The sequence below is a fragment of the Sminthopsis crassicaudata genome, chromosome 5 (assembly GCF_048593235.1).
Source record: "Sminthopsis crassicaudata isolate SCR6 chromosome 5, ASM4859323v1, whole genome shotgun sequence".
In the NCBI taxonomy this organism is placed as follows: domain Eukaryota; kingdom Metazoa; phylum Chordata; class Mammalia; order Dasyuromorphia; family Dasyuridae; genus Sminthopsis; species Sminthopsis crassicaudata.
Window position 1 is genome coordinate 100,628,679 of NC_133621.1, and position 24,306 is coordinate 100,652,984.

Below are 24,306 nucleotides of genomic sequence, written 5' to 3' on the forward strand. Positions count from 1 at the left end.
AGTCTGTACTTTTATGGAGTTTACAAGATAGCAGGAGGAGAAAACACAGAGACAGCTATAATATATAACATTAAATAATAAATATGTGCATCTTAGGGTTACAAAGCAAAGTATGAAGTGAGAGAGGATTGTTGTTGGGTTTTTTTAATTGAGAAGAATTACAGAAGATATCATGGTAGAAGCAGAACTTTTATTGTAGATGAAGGAATAGCTAAGAACTCAACAGGTGAAGACATAAGGAGCACCATGAGAAAAGGAATAAAGAAAGAAGGATCTTTGGGACATGTGGGGAACAGAAGCTGACCACTATGCTTTGATCATCCTACACCTTAAGGATAAGGGGATAAAATAAGTCGGGAGAGGTAAAACAGTGCTAGAACTGCCTTGGATGCCAGCTAAAGAAGTCTTGGGCTTTATTCATGAGACAATAGAGTGCCACTAAAGACTTCTGAGCCTAAGAATAATATGAACAAATTGATGTATAAGAGACATTTTTCCTCCAGTGATATGAGAGACTAAAAAATGGAGAGCAGTGCAGGAATGTGTGTTAAGAGCCTACTTAAACAGGTAGTAGTGAGAATTGTAATAGAATAACAGCAATAAGTGTGGAAAGGACATAAGAAGTGAGAGAAATAGCAACGCCCATTTGGAGCTCAAAGCAAAAGTCAAGTCTCGAGCTATAGATTTAGAAGTTAAGCTCACAGAGAAGGTACTGAGAGCTGTGAGCAAATAAGACTGATAGGGGAGAGAGTATAGAGAAAAAAAAAGGGCCAATGAAGAATATTCTCATTACATCATTACATTATGAAATACATTACATTCATACATTACAGAGAGGTGATGGACTTGAAATGCAAAATTACATATAAATACACATATACATATATTTGTATGAGTATGTGTATGTAGACACTACACAGATGCCTATTATATTCAGTCATTAAACTATATATAATCTTTATTTGCTAAATGCTTTGCAAACCTCAAAGCAATTATATAAATACTAGCTATTATTTTTTTGGTATACACACATATACAAATACATATATATTGTGTGTTTATGAGGATACCCCCCAAAAGAGAAAAAAGATCCAAGAGTACAAAAACGTTCATAGTAGCACCCTTTTTTGTAGCAAAGAACTAGAAAATATTGATTGAAAGATGATTGAATTTATCATAGTATATGAATGTAGTAGATTATTATCTTTGCCATAATAATGATAAAAAGTGTGGATTCAAAGAAATTTGGAAAATTTTGTATTTACCAGTGGAAAGTAAAAATAATAAATTACACATTACAAAGACTTAAGGGCTCTGGACCAATGCAGTGACCCACAATGACTGAAAAGAATCAATGAGGAGAGTAGGAGTAGTTTTGTGGCAGGAATGGAGTTTCTTTCCTCAGGTCTTCGACAGCTCCTTGCAACTGGTTTTTTGTGGCACTGGCACTTTTTTCTTTCCATGATGGAATTTCCAGACTTGGGAAAGCACTGTTTCTGAAAAAAACTTGCAAGCAGCTGGATTTTTCTTCCATTAAAAAACTGTAGCGCATGTGATAAAGTCTTCTGTAAAAGCTCTTGTTTCAGTTGGAGCAGCATAAATTCAGTGCTGCATATAAAAAGGATGTGCAGGTCTTAGTGTGTCCCACTTTGTCATGTCCCTATTCCAATATAGGGAGAAAACCGCAGATGTTGTGGTTGGACAACATATGGATGAAGACTGTCCCAGCTCAGGAGAAAAAGATGTTCATACACCAATGTTCAAAGGAGGGATGCAAGAAGAGAGAAATGTTCAAGCTGCTTTGTGATCAGTGTAATGACAAGTTCTGTATTAAGCACAGACATCCTTTGGATCATAACTGCAAAACATATTGGCCATCCCATCTCCAGAGGAGGATGTGTAACTATAATGAGAGCTTCTGAATCAAGTGGAGCTTCAAACAAATCATTTTTCCAGTTGGCTAGCTCAGTGATTAAGAGGGAAACAAAAGATTTGATGATCATGTGATCATCTTTATCACCTGGCAAGGACTGATTCTGTGCATTTTTATATAATTTAAAGTAGTGTGGGCTTTCCCACAAAATCTAAGTTATTTATTTCCTTTTAACTTTTACCTGAAAACATTTTCTTAATGTTTCTCAGGGATAACTAAAACTTTTTATTAAAATTTTGTTTTAAATTATATCATGTAATCAACTACATCAATTCTACTTAGAAATAAAAGTGCCTTTAGATTATAACTTTGTACATTTATACATTATACATTTCAATTATAATTAATTTATAATATGTTCTCAGTACATTTTTATAACTTAAATTTAAAATTTAAATTTTAAATGGCATAAAAAAGAATCAATGAGGAAACATGCTACCTACCCATCTAAAGGAGCATAATAAAACAGATTTTTTGATATAGTCAGTGTGGGGATTTGTTTTTGTTGGTTATGCTTATCTGTTACAAAAGAAATTTTTGGTTTTACTTTCTTAAATTAGGAGGTAAGAGATCTAGAGATCAGAAGGGCCAATGGATGCAAAAAGAAAAAGAAGAAAAAAAAAGAGAAAAAAGAAAAAAGAAGAGGAAGAGGAAGAAGAGGAAGAAGAAGAGGAAGAAGAGGAAGAGGAAGAAGAAGAAGAAGAAGAAGAAGAAGAAGAAGAAGAAGAAGAAGAAGAAGAAGAAGAAGAAGAAGAAGAAGAAGAAGAAGAAGAAGAAGAAGAAGAAGAAGAAAAAGAAGAGGAGGAGGAGGAGGAGGAAGAAGAGGAGGAGGAGGAAGAGGAGGAGGAGGAGGAGGAGAAGAAAAAGAAGAAGAACAAGAAAAAGAGGAGGAGGAAGAACAAGAAGAAGAAGACGAAGAAGAAGAAGAACAAGAAGAAGAACAAGAAGAAGAAGAGGAAGAAGAAGGGGAGGAGGAGGAGGAGGAGGAAAAGAAAGAGAGAGAGAATGAAGAGTTTAATTCCATACAGATGATAAATTTCTATGTCACACAAAGAGAATGGAATATGATCTTGGTACACGAAAAAGTACAGTCCACTGTACTTATATATGGAAATGATAAAAGGATTACACACACCTTTTTTTGTTTGGGAAGAGTCATTCTCCAAAAATTTCTTCCATTCAGTCTCTTCACCCTTCACAAGTTCTAGATACATCTCCAGTAGACTGTGCTTTCTGGTATATCAAGGACTAATTCTACTCGCTTTATGTGACACAAAAATTTATTATCTCTGTGGAACTTGAATCCTCCATTTTCTCTGGCTCTGACCGCTCCCTTCTCTGTGTGATACTAAATCCTGCAACTATTTGCATCTTAGCAAAGAGCTATTGGTCTTTCACCCACTAAATGACATTTTCCAAGTAATGGAGAAAACTCCAAGCTTGGGATCTGAACTAGAGAGCAGTAGCAGGCCAGTTTGAAAGGAACAATTGCAAGAATTTCTGAGCACTTTGGGACAGAGGGAGGGGCACGAGCAAGAGCAAATCAAAGAAGGACATAAAGGTCCTACTGACCCTGTGGGAAAGCAGGTATCTGCGTATGCACTCACCTCAGATCAGAGGAGCTGTAGAACAGGAGCAAGGCTCCAGATAAGCAGAACAATTGCCAAGGGTGAGGAGATCCATCTGCAAACATGCTGGATGTGTTCCAAATCTTTTTTTTATTGATGGCCTTTGGTGAGTTCATTCTGGGGATTTGGGGGAATGGCTTTCTTGGGTTCATCAATTGCATTCACTGGATCAAGAGGAACAAGATTTCCTTATCTGACTTCATCATTATGAACTTAGCTTTCTCCAGGATCATCCTGCATTGTGTGCTCATTTTTGATAGTATTGTCTTGATGTTCGGTCTTGATTTCTATTACGAAGTGACACTAACTACAATCCGTGAAGCTTGCTGGACTTTCAGCAACTATTTAAGCATCTGGCTGTCCACCTGTCTCAGTGTCTTCTACTGCCTAAAGATTGCTGTTTTTTCCCATCCTGCCTTCCTCTGGCTCAAATGGAGAATTTCTCGAGTAATTCCCTGCATCCTGCTGGTCTGTGTGCTCTTCTTTTTCTTCAACACTGTGTTACTGATTAAAAAATACTATATAGCTTTTGCACTCCTAAAAATGAGGGCATTAAACATTATAAACTACACTGAAAACGTCAGAAGAAAGCAAAGAGAATTATATGTCTTCCATTTTATTAACTTCCTGTGGACACTGGTACCATTCATTACATCCCTGTTCTCCTGCTTCTTACTCATCCTCTCCTTGAGGAGACACACCAGGGCGATGGGGCACCGTACCATTGCCCCCAGAGACATGAGCACCACAGCCCACGTGAGAGCCACCAAAGCGATGTTCTCCTACTTCTTACTCTTTGTTTTTTATTTTGTCATTCAGTTCATCGGGACCTCAACTATTCTCCTGAAAGATACCAAGGTGCTAATAATGATTATAGAGTTGGTCGCCCCTGTCTATCCCTCTGTGCACTCATTTATCCTAATTCTGCAAAACAAAACCCTGAAGGAAGCATTCCTAAAGCAGCTGTGTCTGAAGAAGGGCTGCATGAAAGATGGAGCCAGGGGTTCCTGTACCCCCTAGTGTAAGGACAATGGAGGTACTACAAGCTTTTTAAATTCTACTATTCTAGATACCTAGTGGTATAGAAGGGAGAGCACTGAACCTAGAGTCAGAAAGATCTGAGTTCAAATTCCACCTCAGATACTGAACAACTGCAAGTCATTTGGTCTCTGTCCACCTCATTTTCCTCACTTGTAAAATGGAGATGATAATATTTGTACTTAACTCATAGGATGGTTGTAAGAATAAAATGAGAAAATATGTTCAAAGCCCTTCTGCATAAATGCTGGCTACTATTATTATCATTATTAAACATTATACATGATTTTATGTATGTATGTATATATATATACATATATATATATGAGTGCCTATATATGTATGCATATATATATATATACAAAATGATGTCTATTTGGTAAAGTTTTCTTTTACATAAAGTAAAGTTTTTAAGACATTAGATAAAATCTAATTTTATTTCAAAAGATTGTTTTGGTAATCCAATTATTAAAATATGTTAAATAATATGTGTATATAATGTGCATATATTTAAACATATACATGTATAGATATAAATTAAATATACAGAGAGAGGACAAGGGTTTTCCCTTTGGAAGCAAAAAGTTAACTGTGGAGTTCCTAAATTTGGGCAATATTAATGATGGGGTAACCAGTGATCAGGGACAAACATTAAAGTCTTTGAAATAGGCAAGTGTCGCTTGTACTAGGTTCCCATATACTAGATATTTGAAAAGCTGAAAAGGCATAGAAAGATTTTTGAGGAGGAGATATAGGAGGCGGGAGGATAATAATAATGATATTATCTTTTATTTATGTAGTGCTTTATAAAGTGGCTTCATCAGACCAATGCCAGGAGGTAGATAATATAAGTTATCATATCACAAGGTAAAACGAGGTGACTGGGAAGCTGGGGCTCATATAGAAAAGATATGATCCTAGAGGCTGAAAACAATAGAATCATTTTTTTTTCCTCTTTGATTTGTTCCCACCTGAAGTGGGAGGAAATCCTTCCAGGCTTCTAACTGGCTTCTAAGTTTCTCCAAATGTGAATAAAAATAGTCCCCAGCTTCCATATATATACCATGGAAAATACAGAAGGCACAAAGAAGTCACAGGAGTTCATAAACAGAAACAAAGCCCTAAAAAACGCACACAAAAGCCTTCAAAAAACTCATAAGCTCCCTCCAGAAGGGAACTGAACAAGGAGTGACTATTAAGGAAACCTTTGACATTCGAGCCAGCCTTCTTCTTCACCAGATCCTACACTGTACCTGCTCCCCTACCAAAACCTAAAGTACCATCTTGTAATTAGGAATCATCCTAGAAAAAAAGAATACACACAACCACACACACACACACACACACACACACACACACACACACACGGGGAGAAGAAAAACTGGAGATGGGAAGAAAGACAGAGACAGTGACAGAAAGAGACAGAGACAGACAGAGAAAGAGAGAGACAGAGAGACACACAGAGAGAGACAAAGGGGGGAGAAGAGAGACTAGAGACGGAGAGAGAGACAGATAGAGAGAGAAACAGAGAGACAAAGACAGAGACAGACTGAGAGAGACATAGATAGATAGATAGATAGATAGATAGATAGATATGAAAAGACAATTAATGCTGGTGTTAAGTAGAAAAGTCCACTCTACATATAATGAGAGGGTATGGGAAAGTATATACCCAGTGGCAAGAAACTGGAAATTGAGTGGATGCTCATCAATTGGAGAATGGCTGAACAAGTTATGGTATATGAACATTATGGAATATTATTGTTTTACAAGAAATGATGAACAGGCTGATTTCAAAAACTTCTGGAAGACTTATATGAAATACTGTTGAGTGAAGTGAGCAGAACTAGGAGATTATTACAAACAGTAACAGCAAGATTATGTGATGATCAACTGAGATAAACAGCTCTTCTTAGCAATGTGGTGATCCAAGAAAATTCCAATAGATTTGGGATGGAAAATGCCATCTGCATCCTTCGGAAGAATATGGAGACTGAATGTAAATGGAAGTGTACTGTTTTCACCCTTTTTTTGTTTGCTTTTCTTAATTTTTTTCCTTTTGTTCTGATTTTTCTTTCACAACATAACAAATATGGAAACAAATGATTGTACATGTATAACCTACATCATATTACTTGCTATCTTGAGGAGGGTAGATAGGTAAGGAAGGAGGAGAAAAAAATGGAGGAGACTAAATATTTTCTATAATCACTACTAATGCTTGGAGAGGGGAGGAGGGGACAATTGCGCCAGAGGTACAGCAATTATAGCCAAATTCACAGAAGAAATAAAGCAAGATACTCAACAAGGTAACAGCCTCCTGAATTAATAGTGGAAAAACGATAGCCCATATCACATTCATTCAACACCCCTTCCCCACCAGTCTTCAATCTATTGCAGGATGAACAAATCATATCAGTATGAACTGACCCAAGGACTTATGTTTTGCATTTCCCTTCCACTACAGAGAGTCTAGAGGCTCATGCAAATTCACCCCCTTCTTCTTCTCTGGATACCATTCCTAACTCTCCAGATTTCTTTTTCCACCATAATCCAAGTCTTCTTTCCCTGAAAGATCAGTCCTCCCTGTAGTCTTTTTTCTTCTTAGTCAGTTCCTCCCAGACCATTATATTTGAAGTCATATTCACTCCTTTATTCCTCTATGAGCTCCAATATTGACTCTCTGGAATCCCCCAAATGGATACTTTCCTTCCAAACCCCATTTAGTTTTATGTTTCCCTTTCATCAGAATGCTAGCTCTCTGAGAGCAGGAACTGGATCTCTTTTTGCTTGTATTTATATTCTTGACACTTATTACAGTGCCTAGTACATAGCAAGCACAATAAAGACTTGCTGACTTGACCTAACCCTGTGTTTCTTCCCCTGTCTGGCTGCAGCAGGTAGACTTTGACTTTGCCTGTCCTGTGAAATAGAGGGGAAGAAATGGAGATGAGTTTCATTCTAAGAGATCCTAGGTTAGAAACCCCAAGTCTAAAAATCCACCTCACCTGTCCCAACCCTACAAAAAGCCAAAGATAATAATTAAGGAGGAACTAAAGAATGAAAAAAAAAATTGGGGCAAAGGACAAGAATAAATGGCTCTACTGGGCCTGAAGGAAAAGGAACTGGAATCCAGCTGAGAATCCCCAGCTAAAAATTGAAGCACAACCAGAGCTTAGTGAAAATGAGTGAAAAAATAACATAAGAAAAAAACTAAAACTACCCAAAAGTCTCAGGAGATAATTCAATCAAAAAGTAGAATTTAAGCAGACATATCAACAGAGAAATTATTACCATTAGAAGGTAAACAAATAATACTAGAAAAGGAAAACTGAGCCAATGCTTGATAAAACACAGAATCCTATAGTATACTAGAAGAACATAAAACAAAAGCAAAATATTCCATAATAGTTCAAAAAAGAAATTATAATGTTAGAAATTAGAAACAGAATATATGGTTTGCACAGCAAAAATACTTAGTAGAATAGAACAACTTGAATCCATGGTGGCAAAAATCAAGGAGAGTAAAAGAGAAAAACAGACTTGTAATACAAGTACATTAGAATAAAGAGCCATCTAGAAGAAGAGCTGCAAAAGAAAATAATGCTAACAGAACTCACTGTTTCTCTAATAGGCATAAGTTGTTGATCTCAAAGACAGGATGTATACAAAGACAATTTAAAGAGCATATATGTCCAAGAAAAATAAGGCAAACAGGAAAACCATAATGCCAAAAATAATACAAGAAAACTCTCAGATACTTATATGAACTGATGCTGAGTGAAATGAGCAGAACCAGGAGATCATTGTACAAAGCAACCACAAAATTATATGATGATCAATTCTGATGGACATGGGTCTCTTCAACAATGAGAGGATCTAAATCAGTTCCAAATGATCAGTGATAAGTAGAACCAGCTACACCCAGAGAGAGAACTATGGGAAATGAGTGTGGACCACAACATAGCATTTGTACTCTTTCTGTTGTTGTTTTCTGGCATTTTTGTTTTTCTTCCCAGGTTATTTTTACCTTCTTTCTAAATCCTATTTTTCTTATGCAACAAGATAACTATATAAATATGTATACATATATTGTATTTAACATATACTTTAACATATTTGACATGTATGGGACTGCCTGCCATCTAGGGGAAGAAAGGGAGGGAAGGAGGGGAAAAGTTGGAACAGAAGTTTTTGCAAAGGTCAATGTTGAAAAATTACCCATGCATATGTTTTGTCAGTAAAAAGCCATAATAATAATAATTTTTAAAAAAGAAAACTCTCAGAACTTCTGTACACAAAAATCCAAAAGGATTGATTAATCAAGAGTCCCACACATTACCTCCAAAAAAAATTCCTATTCTTCAAACTCTGAGACACATAGTAATTAAGTTTAATAATTCAAATTTTAAAATTGTTTTCAGGTGGCCAAGGGAAAGACCTTCAACTATAAAAGAAAAGAAATTTAAATATCGCTTGATTATTCTGCACCCATTAGAAACTGAAGGGAATATGATAATAAATTCCTAAAAGCAAAGGAGTTCAAGATGCATATCTAAATTATATATCCTACAAACCTGAGCTCAACTATCAATGAAAAAAGATAGATATTCAGTTTTTTAAAAAGACATTGACTAAAATAAAAATAAAAAATAAAACAGAAGGCATTGATAGCATACTTGAAAAAAAAAATAGGATCTGAACCCCAACTTCTGAAACTTCAGCTAAATAAACATCTTCTGCCATGAACTTCTGGTGGAAGTCTCTTATTTCTCTGACTGCTATCATGTCTTGAGCTGGGAAAGCTTGTTCTCAGGAATTTTAGGTTAGTTTATGATTTGTTATGGGCAAAAACAAGTAACTCCCAAAGTAGCTATTCTAGTTTCTCAGTATAGGGCACTATACAAAAGCACAGGTCTCTTTCCTTCCTCCCCACCCATTCTCCTACCTGATAATCTATTCTTTTACAGACCCTTTTGGGCAAACTGTTCTGTCAGCCCACTTTTACTGACCTCAGGAGAAAGCAGCAAATCTGACAGGCATCCATCCTCCTGAGTTTTGCCCAGCAATGTAAGAGTAACCTGTGTCCTCTTGGGAGACACCATTGGTCATACTTACACTTCCAAAAAGAGGCGTTAGTAAAGAGCTTGTTAACAAAAGCCAGCATCCTGTAAGAGTACATTAGGATGATTGGGGAATTCATCAGATTGGTTAGGGACTCTCTGATCAGCAATCCATATTAAATAAATAATAATAATATATTGAAGAAATTTAAAGGTGGGCAGCTGAGCTGCATTACTTGGATGACTTAGAAGGATTTGCTAAAACACATAGAGAAAGGAGGGTGCCTTATATTTCATCTAGCACTATGGTAGACTAATAAGAAGTAGATGTATGGTTTCTGCCACATTTTAAAATTCATATTATATTATTAGTATATACCTTGTAATTCATCCTTCCCTTACTAAAAAGGAAAAAAATTATTTGATTGTGCCATCAGATGGTAATAGCTACTTATCCAAATAAACGTGCAGATCAAAGACTCTGGATAGTAAATAGAATGTTTATTCCAGGAAATAATAATAATAAATCCTCCCTGCTGGCTTTTGCTAGTTTTACACATATAAGTTATGCTCATTCTCAAAAAGAAAAAAGTAAACAAAGAAATTCTGCATAGAAGAAATTAATTTGGAACTAATTCTCTTCATGATGGGAATATGTACATGCACCTAAAATCTTTTGATATAAATAGGTCATAGTATTGAGAAGTACAGGAAAAGTATAAAGGAAACTAAGAAGCTGGGGGCATAATGGTATTATGAAAAGAGTTATGTTTGAGAACTCAGAAAATCTGCCTTCATGTCCAGCTCTCCTAGAACAAGACACGCAAAAAAAAATGAGAAACAAGTTGCTATCAATTGGGGTATAATTGAACAAGTTATGATTGGTAAGTTTAATGGAATAGAAAGGTGTATTGTAATAAAAAAGACAATCTCAGAAAATTCTGAGTGGTATAAATTTATGCAGAGTGAATTAAATAGAACGAGGAAAACAGTTTTCATGGGCAAGAACAATATTGCAAAGAAAAACAGCTTCAAAAGATTTAGCTCAGAAAGGCAATAATCAACCTGTGATGAGGTCCTATGATGAAATAAATGTTACCTACATCCTGACAGGGAAGAGATGAACTCAAGGGATAGAAATAAATATGTTTTGTTTTGGTTTTTTGCTACAACTATTGTGTGGATTTATTTTGTTTGCCCATGCTTTTTTGTTACATGAGATTTTCTTTTTCTCTCTTTTTAATTGGGAGGATTAGAGGGAGACAGAGTATAGCAATAATGATGTCTCCAAAAAGAGAGCTAATGAAACATTTTTTAATTACATAAAAGGGAAGAGAAGTTCAGAACCAAGTTGAAATAAGCAGGGAAGTTGTGGAATGTGTGGAAATTATTATATGCTTTTTTTAAAAGTATTATGAAATAAACATTCACAGGTTTTATATAATCCTCTTTTTGAGTTTTCTCAAGTGAAAAAAAAAACAATATAAAAGACTGATTAAAAAAGAGTTAAACTGTATCTACAACTTTCTCCATTCTATTAGTTTAATAACCCAGTCAAGAAAAGAAATTAAATTAGTCTTATTTGACTTGCTCTTGATAAAGCAGTCTGGCTCTTTATAATATCTGCTCCTTTGTTCAGATATTTACTTTCCATCCCTTTAGAAATCTGTTCTAGACTTTTTCCAGAAATCAAGATCCAAACCCTGTTCCATAGGTGGTAGATTTCACATTCTTCCCTTTGTCAGGTTCAGATAAGAGTAAAAATCACGTGATGTAATTATGTAGAACTAGATATTCCTCTGTTTAAGCCACAAACATTTTCTTCCACGTGACTCTGATCTTTCCTTTCTCAATATGACACTGATTCTATTTGCATCTTACCAAAGAGCTACTTGGTTTTTTCATCTATAATAGAAAGGGCCAAGCCAGATCACGAAGAAGAAAAATTTGAGGGCTAATCCAATGAACACTAACAGGTGACATCTCCAAGCTTGGGCATACTCTGATCAAAAGCAGAAACCTACCCAACACAAAGAAGAAAACATTATCATGAGAGTGGAATATCAAGTATCTGTATCTTCTGAACCCGGGTCAAAGAAACTTAAGTAAAAGGAGACAGATTTATAGAAAATTCAAAAATCAAGGCTAAATATGCTTTTAATCATGCTAAATCTAACCAAAAGTATGTTTTTAGTGGTCTTCATCATTGAGTTAATTCTGGCTTTTTGCTATAATGGCTTCATAGGGCTGTTGAATTGCATCAACTGGGTCAAGAGCAAAAGGATGACATTGTCTGATTTCATTATTACCAGGCTGGCCCTGTCCAGAATATGCTTGCTTTGGGTATCTATAGTTAATATTTTAACACTGATCTATCCCATTTTTATGAGGAAATGACAGTATGTGAAGTTATTGATATTGTCTAGATATTTATTAACTTTTTAAGCATTTGTTTATCCACCTGCCTCAGTGTCTACTATTGCCTAAAGATTTCCAATTACTCCCACTCTGCATTCCTCTGGCTGAAGTGGAGAGTTTCCTGTATAGTTATGTAGACTCTGTTGGGCTCTGTGTTTTTCTCCTTTTTCAGCATAGTAATACAAATCAAAAAATCCGTTGTTTATTTTAGCAGCAGACAAATGAAAATCATAGCAAATTGCACTAAAAACATTACCAAAAAAAGTATTATTTCATTCATTTTAATTTTGAGTGCCCTCTGGATGGTCAATCCCCTTGCAATTCAATGCTCATCTCTCCTACTCATTCTTTCGCTGAGAAGACATACTCAGCAGATGAAGAACAGTATCTCTGGCTCCAGAGATCCCAGCACTGAGGCGCATTTAAGAGCCACCAAAATCATTCTCTTTCCTCTCTCTCTATATAGTATTTTTTTGTATTTTTTATACTTATGTTAAGCAATTTTCTGACAGATGACAATTTGCCATTGATGATTGGAGAGATGATTACAACTGTCTATCCTTCTGTTCACTCAATCATATTTATTTTGGGCAACAACAAGCTGAAACTGGCATTCCTGAAGATGCTCCAGATAATGCCTGAAAGATGGGACTAGGTGACCTTCCTCCCACAGACAAATCTGGAAAGCAATAAAGGAACTGGCTGTTCTGAATCTGGCTCAATCTGGGACTTGCCCCCTCCTTCACCATCAGTTTCCACTTAAAACCATTAAAGACAGACACAGACTAATCTGTCCTCCAGCACCAGGACCATTAACAGAGGATTTTCAAAAGTTGAATGAACAACATAATGAACAATATTAAACCCTTATTGTGAACAACAGGATTCACACATACAGGTTTCCCATCAATGGGAATGACTGAGTGTGGTATATTACTATTATTGTGTCTTTAAAAATGAAGACTGTGAGAAATTCCAAGGAAGTCTTTGAACTGTAGCAAAGAAAAATAACTAGATCCAAAACAGTATGTTCAATAACTATAATAATATAAACAAAAATAAAGAACAATAAAAGGAAACTAAATGCTTAGTAACCATGAAAACTAACCTTGGTTTAGGAGAAAAAAATAATGAAACACTCTCATCTCTGAAAAGTCAGAATTTTAACTACATCAAAAGAGTCAATTCTTTTAACAACTGCTTTTCATTAAATATTTATCTTTGTTATAAGAGAAGGGTTAATTCTAGGTGGTGGTTACATCTAGAAATGTCTATGACATAAAAAGAAATGGCATATAATCAATAAAACATATATTTCTTAAAAATAGAATTTTGCCTATAGGGAAATCTTCACTTGTCACTGCCTCTCTGCACAATACTTTAGAGAAGAAACATTCTCTGGGAAAAAGCCATTACTGTTAACACTGCTTCCTAACTTTGTCCATTTAGAGGGAGAATCACCATCTAATGAGTAATTCTGTAACACCTAATTGTACATATTCCAACTTACAAATTCCAACTTAAAGTTCAGTCCGACTCTGCTTTCATAATATGGAAACATTGAATTCTATAAGAATAAGAGGGAATACAGTGTGAATAACACCACATATTCATTAGGTCATGCAAAGAACATTGAACTAGAAGTCAGAAAACCTAGGTTCTTGTACCGGTTCTACTCTGAATCAGCTATGGGACATATTACTTGTCACTTAAATTCTCTATCCCTCCCTCAGTTTCCTCATTTGTAAAATTAGAGGTTCAGATTAGATAATAATAGGTAATATATCCTAAATTAAAATGTAAACATTTACAAAAGTATTTGGATGACTTTCAAGTTTCTTTCCAGACTCAAATTTCTACCTTTAGATGCTCCTCTTCATTTAGCATCAGGAATATTTAACAGGAATATTTTCCACTTGATGATACATTTGGTTATTGTAACTCTTTTGGAATATTTGTATGATAGCACATATTCTTTTTTCCCCCTGAGGCAATTGGGGTTAAGTGACTTGTCCAGGATCACACAGTCAGGAAGTGTCAATTGTCTGAGGGATGTCATATATTCTTAATAAAATTTGGATGATACCTCATTGTGTCAGTGATATGGTAGGCTTCCTGGATGTATATGCATGCATACATCTCCATACACACACACTAAAGGTTTTCTTAAGGAACTGAAGAGCAATTCATTTTGAAGGATTTTCCTTATTTGGTATGCATCTGGAAACAACAACAGGAAATCTAATTTTCAAGCAGTGACAATTCCTAGCTATCAGCTATATTATCTGTCCACTAGTCTCTTTTGAAATCTAAGAGACAAGATGAGAGGTTTTAAAGGCATTAGGAGGGATCTCAGATTATTCGTGGATCAGGGAAGGCAGAACTAGGCAGCCTCACCCCATTTCTGAGTCCTAGGGTGGTAGTTGTCAAAGGAAAGAAAAGAGAAATCTCCTTTCTCCATCCCCACTGTCACTGTCTGACCATTTCGGCTCAGCAACCAATGTCACTCAGGAGACCACTGAACCTTCCTTCACTCCACTCCAAGGGAGTCTGGGGAAAAAAAAAAAAAAGCTCAAAATACCCTGAGAGCATTTTAGAAATGATCATGCTTTAATTTCTAAGAAATCATGCTATGCAATTCATAATATGCCCGCATTAAGTCCCCTGGAAACTGGGCAAGAGACTCAATAAGGTGGATAAATCACAAGGAAGGGCCTGAACTGCTTTGTAAATCATCAGGGATTAGGTAAATCCACCTGGTGGTTTACAAAGCAACTTAATCCCCTCAGTTTTGTGTTACACTTGTATTTGCCCTTGTTGAGATATTTATTTAAATGTTTATGATGTATTTACAAATGTGGCTGCATGAAGTACCTTCATGCCATTCTAAAATTTAACACAGCTTTTACAAATTGTTCCCAGAAATTATTTATCTCCATTTTGGGTCACCATTTTAAGACTATCAATTAAATAACATACATATGAGGCTAAGGAACAGACCTAAAATCTCATTGGGATAAAGAGCTCAAACTGAGGAAAATTCCTTTTACTAATATAAGTTGACGGGTTTTCTGCAATATATAATCTTAGAGAATTGCCTAGGGTACTAAGAGCTTGTCTGTCAATGAATAAACATATATTAAGTGCCTACTATGTACCAGGTACTATGCTAAATGCTAGAGATGCAAAAAGAAGCAAAGGACGTTCACTAAAGAGCTCACAATCTAATGGGGAAAGCAAATATGTAGGAGCTTATTTACAGGATAAATAGAAGGCATTAGAATTAAGAGGGTTGGGAAAGACTTCCTACAGAAGATGAAAGGGAAGTCAGGGAAGCTCATAGGTGGAAATGAGAAAGGAGGGCATTCCAGTTTGGGAGACAGAGGAAATGCTTGGAACCAAGAAGGGGAATGGATTGTTTGTGGAACAGCAAGGTTGTCAGAGAATATACTGGGACGTAAAATGTTTTGTCCATCATTTTTGAAGAGAACCACTGACATCATGGGGAGGTATCTTGACTTGTCCAGGAATTGGATTTAAAGAGGCAGAATTATACAGAGTCGACAGCCTCATTGTCTCATACCAGCGATGGCCCAGGATGCCATGGATGAATGATCTGGACATCTGTGATGTCCCAAGCTCTAAGCTCTGCATGCTGCTTGCTTTAGCTGCCTAATGACCATTGGAACATCTTGCTCTCATCCACTCATTCCACTGGGTGTTCTTCACATGCTTGGGGCAGATACCCCCTAACACACTGACACCCCCGTGGAACACTCTCAACCTGGTTTGGCCATCTAGCCAGATGGCACCAGGAGGTAAACTACAGCTTCTTGGAGCCATAGATGAAAGCTGAGTGCTAGGTTGACACTATAACCCTTTCCAGGACTGCTCATCCACTTTGGAACATATGGGGTGTTCAAGGAGAATGATCATCTCTAATGTGAAGGTTGCGAAGCTTTTCAGGGCTTATTGTCCAGGGTCACAGAGCTAGGGAAAGATAGGAAAGGTCTAGATTATGAAAGGCATTGAATACTGAAATTGATTCTGGAAGTAATAGGGAGGCAATGGAGTTATTGAGTAGACCTGCTTGTTAGAATAAACAACTTTTTGGTGACTGGAAGGTGAATTGGATACCCAGAGACAAGGCAGACAAACCCACCAGCATGAGACTGTTGCCATAATACAGACATGAAGTGTTGAGGACCTACAACTGAATGGCAGTAGTGTTGGGGAGAATGGAGTGTATTCTAGAGACGTTGCAATAAAGACTCATCAACAGATTGGAAGGAGAAATGATAGTGAGAAGTCAGGGTGATGGACACTCAGCCTGAGGGATGAAGAGACCGGTGTTGCTCCCAATAGTAATGGGGAAATTAGGAGATGGGAGTCATTAGGGGGAAAAATGAGCTCTCTTTGGAACACGTGGAGCTTAACATGTTTACTGGACAGCCTAACTCATTTCTGCGCTATATGACTTGTTCTGATGCTCTATCCATTTTGCTAATTCACTGCCCCAAATTCAAGACATCTGAAAGGCAATTGAAGATTCAAGATAAATGGTCTGCAAAAAAATTAAGGCAAGCTAAGTAGATTTGAAAATCATTAACTATTTTGTGTCTTGAATTCAGGCTTTCCTGATCTAAGACTAATTCTATGCACTACACCATGATGCTTTTATTACATGCATGTAGGACTTTACAAAGCATTTTTCTTATAAGTCAATAAGGCGGAGAGTAAAGGTATTAATATTTCCATTCTGTACTTGAAGAAACTGAGGCTCAGAAAGTTTAAATTACTTTTCTAGGATCTCAGCTCAGACCATGAATGTAAAGTCTGGTTCTCATTCTACCTCATTCCACCGCACTCTCTCCTTCCTACAGTTATCCCATTTGTTCCCATGTAAGAGGATGATCTGGGGAATCCCTGTTCTATTTGAAGAGTTCTTTCAATCAACTTGACATTCCATAACACGGATCATTGTTTGAAGGCAACCAAAGGGAACCTCCTTATGGAATGTGTCTGTGCTCCCAAAATCTAAACAGATTAAGTTTCAGAGTTTAATACTATTCAATCACATCAAATTTTCAGTGACCCTATTTGGGTTTTTCTTGGAAAAACTACTGAAATAGTTTCCCATGTTCTTTTCCAGTTCATTTTATAGATGAGGAAACTGAGGCAAACAGGATTAATGACTTGTCCAGGGTCACAGAACTAGCAAGTACTGAGGCTGGATTCGAACTCAGGAAGATGAGTCTTCTTGACTCTAGCCCTCTTTCTATAAAGATCACTTAATTTCCCTCAGAGCCTAAGACATCTTCCCAATGATTGGCTACATAAAAATCAGTTGCCTCTCTTTGTGGCCTATAAATATGAACTTGGTGGTCTCTCTGATTCTCTTTGAATTTTCCCCTCTGTGTCCTTGAGAGTCAACAATAGCAATCAGTGTGCAATAGATTAAGAAACTATATCTGGGATCCCTATAGTTCTCTATAGGCAGACCATCTTATCTTTACAGTCTAGCATTTCCCAAGGGAAAAGAATGCTGCTTTTTCCATCTTACGTATTTGTGATTTCTCCTCCCCATCATTCCTATTTAATTGTTTCTCCTCTTTGTTAAAATTTCATAAACATGTAAAATGTTTGGATTATGAATTCTTTGCTATTGTGTAAGATATGAAATCGGGAAGACATCTTCATGAGTTCAAATCTGACTTCAGACACTTACTAGATATGTGACCCTGGACAAGTCACAGTACATGAACATTTTACATGTTCGTTTCTCCTATAATAAATCTAGTTTTCACATAAATTCCATGGAACTGCGATTACCTGTTGACAGTGGGCAACCCCAAGTTTAAGAGTTCCCAAAGACAAGATATGGAGCACTGGGTTTTCTGGGAAGATTCCTGATTCAATTGTTTCCCTGAATAAAAAAATAATAATAATAATCTACATAATTCTATACTGTGTCCTTTTTCCAAGTAATTCATCGTTACTTTAACAGTTGCAGACCAGCAGATTACAAAGTCTAAGTAGTCCATCTCTGAAGAACAACTAATTGCCCCACACCTAGATAGATCTCTTGTGAACCTACATGACTGTCTTCTGTATACTGTACATACTTTTAGGAAATGGTTTCTCTTCACAAGTCCACTTGCTTCCAGAGAGAAAAACTTTTCTGAGTCTTTTTATGCTTCTTCCTACTGAAGTTTGTAATTTATATACAAAATGCAGTCCTTTATTGACCCATATTTAAATCAGAGTGGTTCAATGGGAAAAAGTGCTAGGCCTGGAGGAAGACCTGATTTCAAATCCAGCCTCAGACACTTACTAGCTGTGTGACCCTGGGCAAGTCATTTAACCCTGTTTGTCATTTTACCCTGTTTGCCTCAGTTTCTTCATCTGTAAAATGAGCTGGAGAAGAAAATGGCAAACCACGTCACTGTGTCTGCCAAAGAAAACCCCAAATGAAGTCGTGTTTGATTGAAATAACTCAACATCACCAAAAATTCTGCAATCTTCTTGCAAGTCTTCTTATCACTGCAAGAAAATTAATGGAGAGATATAAGTGTAGCATGCAAGCTCTCCATCCATTCTCTCTTGCTCTTGCTCCATGACAGTCCTACTTTCTGCCATTTAATCATTTATTGATAATATGGTATAGCTTACTTATGTTTACCATGAGTCCCTCCATCATCTTTTAGGTAACCCCCAATTTTTTTTTCACTTTTGCAAATAAGCTTTGGTTGATGTTCTTTTGCTTTTTCGCCATCTATACTTCATAATGTGTTCCTACCTTCTCCTCTTCCCAGGGCAGCCAAGTGATGCAGTGAATAAAGGTTTGAGCCTCTTCCTGAGTTCAAATCCAGCCTCAAACTCTTACTAACTGTGTGACTCTGGGTAAGTCACTTAATTCTTTTTGTCTCAGTTTCCTCATCTGTAAAATGAGCTGGAGAAGGAAATGGGAAATTACTCCAATATCTTTGCCAAGAAAACTCCAAATGGCATCACAGAGAGTCAGATACAATGGAACAACAAATAAACTGTATTGTTAAACTTGTCCTTTCCCAACTCTTAAACTCCATGATTTTCTAATTTGTTATTATAAATGATACTGACTCTTCATTATGAGACAATGGCCCTTCTTACACTAAAATATTGGCCATTCCCCATCTCTGTGTGTTTTTATTCAGTATAATAAGAACCAGTCATGTTTCTGAATAATCCAACCATACTTCCACCCCACCCCATCCCCAATCATCTTGCAATCTCCTCTCTACACTTCATTGCTTCTCTTCACCTGACCCTTTTCTTCTTGTACTTAATGTGGGAACCTATCTTCTATGTGGCATTGAATTCTCTTAGAGATACTGATAACTTTCCTCTATATGACTTGTCCTTCTAGTTATGACACTGAATCCCACATCCATTTGCATATCAATAAAGAGCTGCATAGTTTTTCATCCATTAAATAAATTTACAATACAAATTGCTCAGAGGAGGACAGATTTGAATGCTGAACTAAAGAGTAATAGGAGACCTGCTTTGAAGGAGCCTGGGTTAATTTCCTGAGGTCAGCTACAAAGCCAGTCTTAAGGGTTAGAGGCTCTTTGGACAGTTGTTGCTCAGCCATTTCTAACTCTTCATGATCCCACTTAGGATTTTCTTGGCAAAGACAAGAATGGTTTGTTATTTCCTTCTCCAGCTCATTTTTCAAATGAGGAACTGATGCAAATAGAATTGGCTTGCCCACAGTCACAGAGCTAGTGTCTGAAGCCAGATTTGAATTCATGAAGATGAATCTTCCTGATTTCAAACCCAGTGGTATACCCACTACACCTTACTACTTGAATGGAGCAGTTGGAATCCCTGTGTTCTTGACTCCGTTATTTCAGTTATATCCGACTCTCCATGAACCTATTTGGGTAGTTTGACATTTCGTTCTCCAGTTCATTTTACAGATAGGGACACTGAGGCAAACTGAGTTAAATGACTTGCCCAGGATCACATAGCTAGGAAATATCTAAGGCTAAATTTGAACCTAAGATGAGTCTTCCTGACTCCAAGCCTTCTGTTCTTGACTGAGTTCAAGGAAATTAAAGAGTAACAGAGAGGATAGAAAGGAACAAAAAAATCATTGATAAGCAGAGTGATCCAGAGGAGTTAGGGCTAGTTGTCCTTCTGCAATCATGGGCAAGTTTGTCTAATTTTATCAACACAAATCTGGCTTTCTCCAATATCTGCATGCAATGGATTATCATAATCAATAAGTATTTGTTGTTATGCTATCACAATTTAGAGAATAACTTAATAATACCAGAAATTCCTTCTACTCTTCAGTTGCTAACCATTTAAGTACTTGCTTTGTTACCTATTGCTCCTGAACTGCCTGGAGATTGCCAGTTTCCCCCATTCAGCCTTCCTCTGGCTCAAATGGAAGGTTTCCCATGGGGTTGTCTTGAGCTCTTGAGCTCTATGGTCTCCTCATTCTTTAGCACAGTGTTACTGGCCCATAAATGTAATATTTATTCTGCTCTCAGACAAAGAACACACAAAGCAAACTGCCCTGAGTATGTGAAAAGAAAGAAAGAGAAAGATCATGGCACTTTGGACCCCAATCTCTTTGGCTGCATCCCTGATCTCCTTCCAGCTCATCCTTTTTGGGGATTCCCAACCCAGAGGTGCAGCATCAGTCACGTCACAGGCTCCAGTCTCGAGTTTCCTCTCCTTTCCTCTCCTTTCGCTTTTTTTATACTTTGTTACTCTCCTCATTGAGACAGTGATTTCTTGCCAGATCCCATAAAGATGACAAGGGATATTATTTTAGCTACCTCACCCTCTGTAAACTCATTTATCCTCCTTCTAGGGAAGAAAAATCTACCTGAAATAGAAATTCCTGAGACTCCGTTCACAAGGTCAAGCCAGCTGACCTTTCACCTCATAGAGAAACTTGGGGGAAATGGATGAGTTCAGAAAAGACTGGATTTCTTTGCCCTCTACATCCTCAGGTCCTTCTCCCATAGCATTAACTTCCACATATAAATAACTAAAACAGAGCTACTGATCCATAATGGCCTTGCTTATAATGAAGTAATTATTTAATATGGTCTGTATGTCTAGACTTTGTAGGAATTTTTATTCTCTGGTAAATACTATCATTAGAAAATTCTTTATTCCTATATAAGAATTCAAATGATTTTTTTAAATGTCATTATAATGTTTGACTTTCTATAATAAGCCTGCTGACAAATTGGGACCTCCTACTGTCATTGATTTGTTGATATGGAAAGAGTTTGTTAATACCCATATAAGATATATGTCCATATATCCATAGTATTAAAAAAAGGTAACTGGACTAAGCTTCAAAAGACCTGGATTCTGGTATAAACCCTGCCATTAGCAAATTATCTGACTTTATCCAAAGTGTCAGCTTTTTCCTCCAAAAAACTTGTGATAAAAAGAGACAACAGCATCTAGAGAAAGAACTATGGAGACTGAATGTGGTCAAAGTATAATAGTTTCATCTTTTATTTTGGTTGCTATTGTTTGTTTGCTTGATTGCTTCCCCCCCCCCCGCCCATTTTGATCTGATTTTTCTTGTGTAACATGATGAATATAGAAATATGTTTAGAAGAATAGCACATGTTTAATTTATATTGGATTGCTTGCTGTCATTATAGGGGAGGGAGGGAGAAAAATTTGAAACACAAGGTTTTGCAAAGATGAATGTTGAAAATTATCTTTTATGTATTTGAAAAAAATTTAAAAGCTATTAAAATTGTTTTAAAATTTATTAAAAATTAAAATCAAAAGATCTTTTCAGCTTTAAAATTCTGATTCTAAATCTTTGTCCATTTAGCATTCATCCATTTATTAATGAAATTGTCCTTTTGATCACGAAATGTTTGTTTTTTAATGATGATATCATCAGAGTAAAAAATTCTAGATGTAGAAATTTTCTTTGTAAATGCAGATCAGCCACTCATTTAAATTATAATATCAGAAAGTTTTATGAGGCCTTAAGTGATTTGTCTAAGATCATGCAGTCACTATGGGTTAGGGGCAGAATTGAACCTAAGTTTTTCTAATTTCAAAATCAGTATGCCATTGTTCACTCCAAAACATGAGGAAATAGGTGATGCAATAGGTAGAGTGCTAAGCATGAAGGCAGAAAAGCCCTAGTTCAAATCCAAACTAAGGGTACTCTATTACCTGGGTAAACTATAATGCAAATTATTTAATCTTTGTCTGCCTGAGTTTCCTCACCTAGCTGTCAGGATTGTTGTAAGGATCAAATGAAACATTTTTTAAGTGTTTGGCACTTGGCAGGTACTAAATAAATGACTATTTGTGTTCCTTATTCCACATTAATTCATCTTCAGTTCCGTAAGTTTGAATTTTATTTCTAAATGTTATATGATTTGGGAGTATATTTGTAGCTGTTCAGTTGTTTTTCAGTTGTGTCCAACTTCATGATCCCATTTGCAGTTTTCTTGATTAAGATACTGGAATGATTTTGCTGTATCCTACTCCAGCTCAAATGACAAATGAGGCAAACATCCTTAAGTGGCTTTCCCAGAATCACATAGCTAATTAGAATCTAAGGCTGAATTTGAATTCAAAAAGAAAAGTATTCCAGCTTCTAAGTCTAATATCCTACCCAATATACCACATAGCCATCCAATTAAGGTACCAGAGCTTTTGAATTAGTACAACTGTTTTGTAAAAGCAATTTGGAACCATACCCAAAATTCACAGAACATTTTGACCCAGTAATGCTTTAACAATAGGTTGACCTCAGAGAGGTCAAAAAAGAGGAAAAGAACTCAATTGTACAAAAAATATTTATAGCAACTCTTTTCTTGTACTGGAAAAGAACTAGAGACTAAAAGGATGTCCATTAATGGGAAAATGGCTGAACAAATCACAATATACGAATGGGATACAATACTCTGTGCCATAAAAAATAATAGGTTTAGAGAAATTTGAGTAAACCTGTATGAAGTGACACAGAGTGAAATGAGTAGAGCCAGAAAAACAATTTACCCAGGAACTACAATCATATAAAATAAAACAAGTTATAAAGACTAAAAATTCAGATAAATACAGTAAATAATTGTACAATAAACAATGCAAAAGAGATGCAATAAACGGGTTCAGAAGATAGATGATAAGGTATGCCTTCTAGCTATTTTGTGGTCTATTGTATTTAGGGAAATATTATTATTATTTTTTTTTTTTTGGTATTTAAGTTTAAAATAATCTTTTTTTTCCCAAAAAAAATTTAGGTAACAAAGTACCATATGGAGGCTAAACATTTTATTTATATGTGTGTATCCAAATACACACACATATTCATATATATATATATATAATACACATATATGTATCTTATCTCTTTAAGATTTTATATATATTTTTAATATTTTATATGTGTATAAATATTTTATATATGTATATTTTATTTTATATAGATTTTATATGTTTTACATATATACATGTAAAATATTTATATATGTACATATATATATTTTATACATGCATAAAAATAATATCTCTTTTACCTAATTAATCTATATATTTTTTACCTAAACATAATCTAGTTCCCAACCCTGTCAGGGAGGGTAGCCCTTTGCTACATATGGCACATAAAGGGAAATGTGTATCTTAACTGGGACATTGAGGCATCTGGAGGGGAAATCTTCTGTGTGAGGCCCTTAGGCTACTCTGTCCTGGTTGCAAGTGGATGGTTTAGCAGATTTGCTGTAAAACATTTAAAAGCAAATACAAAAGGCAATTTATAATACACTGAGCCCTGAAAAGCCCTAGGATCTGGCTGCTATTACCCAGCAAGGAAGTCAGTCAGAAATACCAGCCCTAAGGGAAACTAAAGCAGCTGTCACTCCTTTGCCTTAAGAGCAGACCTCAACCCTTTTAAAAATGAGCAAAAAAGCAAAAAGAACTCTGACTATAGACAGCTTTTATGGAGAGAGAGAGAGGAACAGACCTCAAACCCTGAGGTTCCTAAAGGCAAATCAACTCCAGATGAAGCCCCAAAGGGAGATATGAGCTATTCCCCATTTCACAAGGCTTTCTTGGAAGATTTCAAAAAAGATCTTAAAAGAGAGTTAGAAGAAAAATGAAGAAAGGAAATGACATCTTTGCAAGAGGGTATGGAAAAGGAAAAACAGAAATTATCTGAAGAAAACTCTTTTAAAAATAT

At 36.1% G+C, this 24,306-nt stretch overlaps 1 protein-coding gene and 1 pseudogene across 1 annotated transcript; both read left to right on the forward strand.

Annotated features, from left to right (window-relative positions):
• Positions 1-1,464: 1,464 nt before the first annotated feature.
• LOC141543888 (AN1-type zinc finger protein 2A pseudogene) lies at positions 1,465-1,996 on the forward strand (annotated as a pseudogene).
• Positions 1,997-3,540: 1,544 nt separating this feature from the next.
• Positions 3,541-4,581, forward strand: TAS2R3 (taste 2 receptor member 3). Its single transcript, XM_074269558.1, has one exon. The coding sequence runs from the start codon at positions 3,625-3,627 to the stop codon at positions 4,579-4,581; it is 957 nt and encodes a 318-aa protein (XP_074125659.1). The 5' UTR covers positions 3,541-3,624.
• Positions 4,582-24,306: the final 19,725 nt, after the last annotated feature.

Excerpts from the sequence above, each read along its gene's own strand:
- TAS2R3 (XM_074269558.1), top strand. The coding sequence starts at position 3,625 with ATGCTGGATGTGTTCCAAATCTTTTTTTTATTGATGGCCTTTGGTGAG.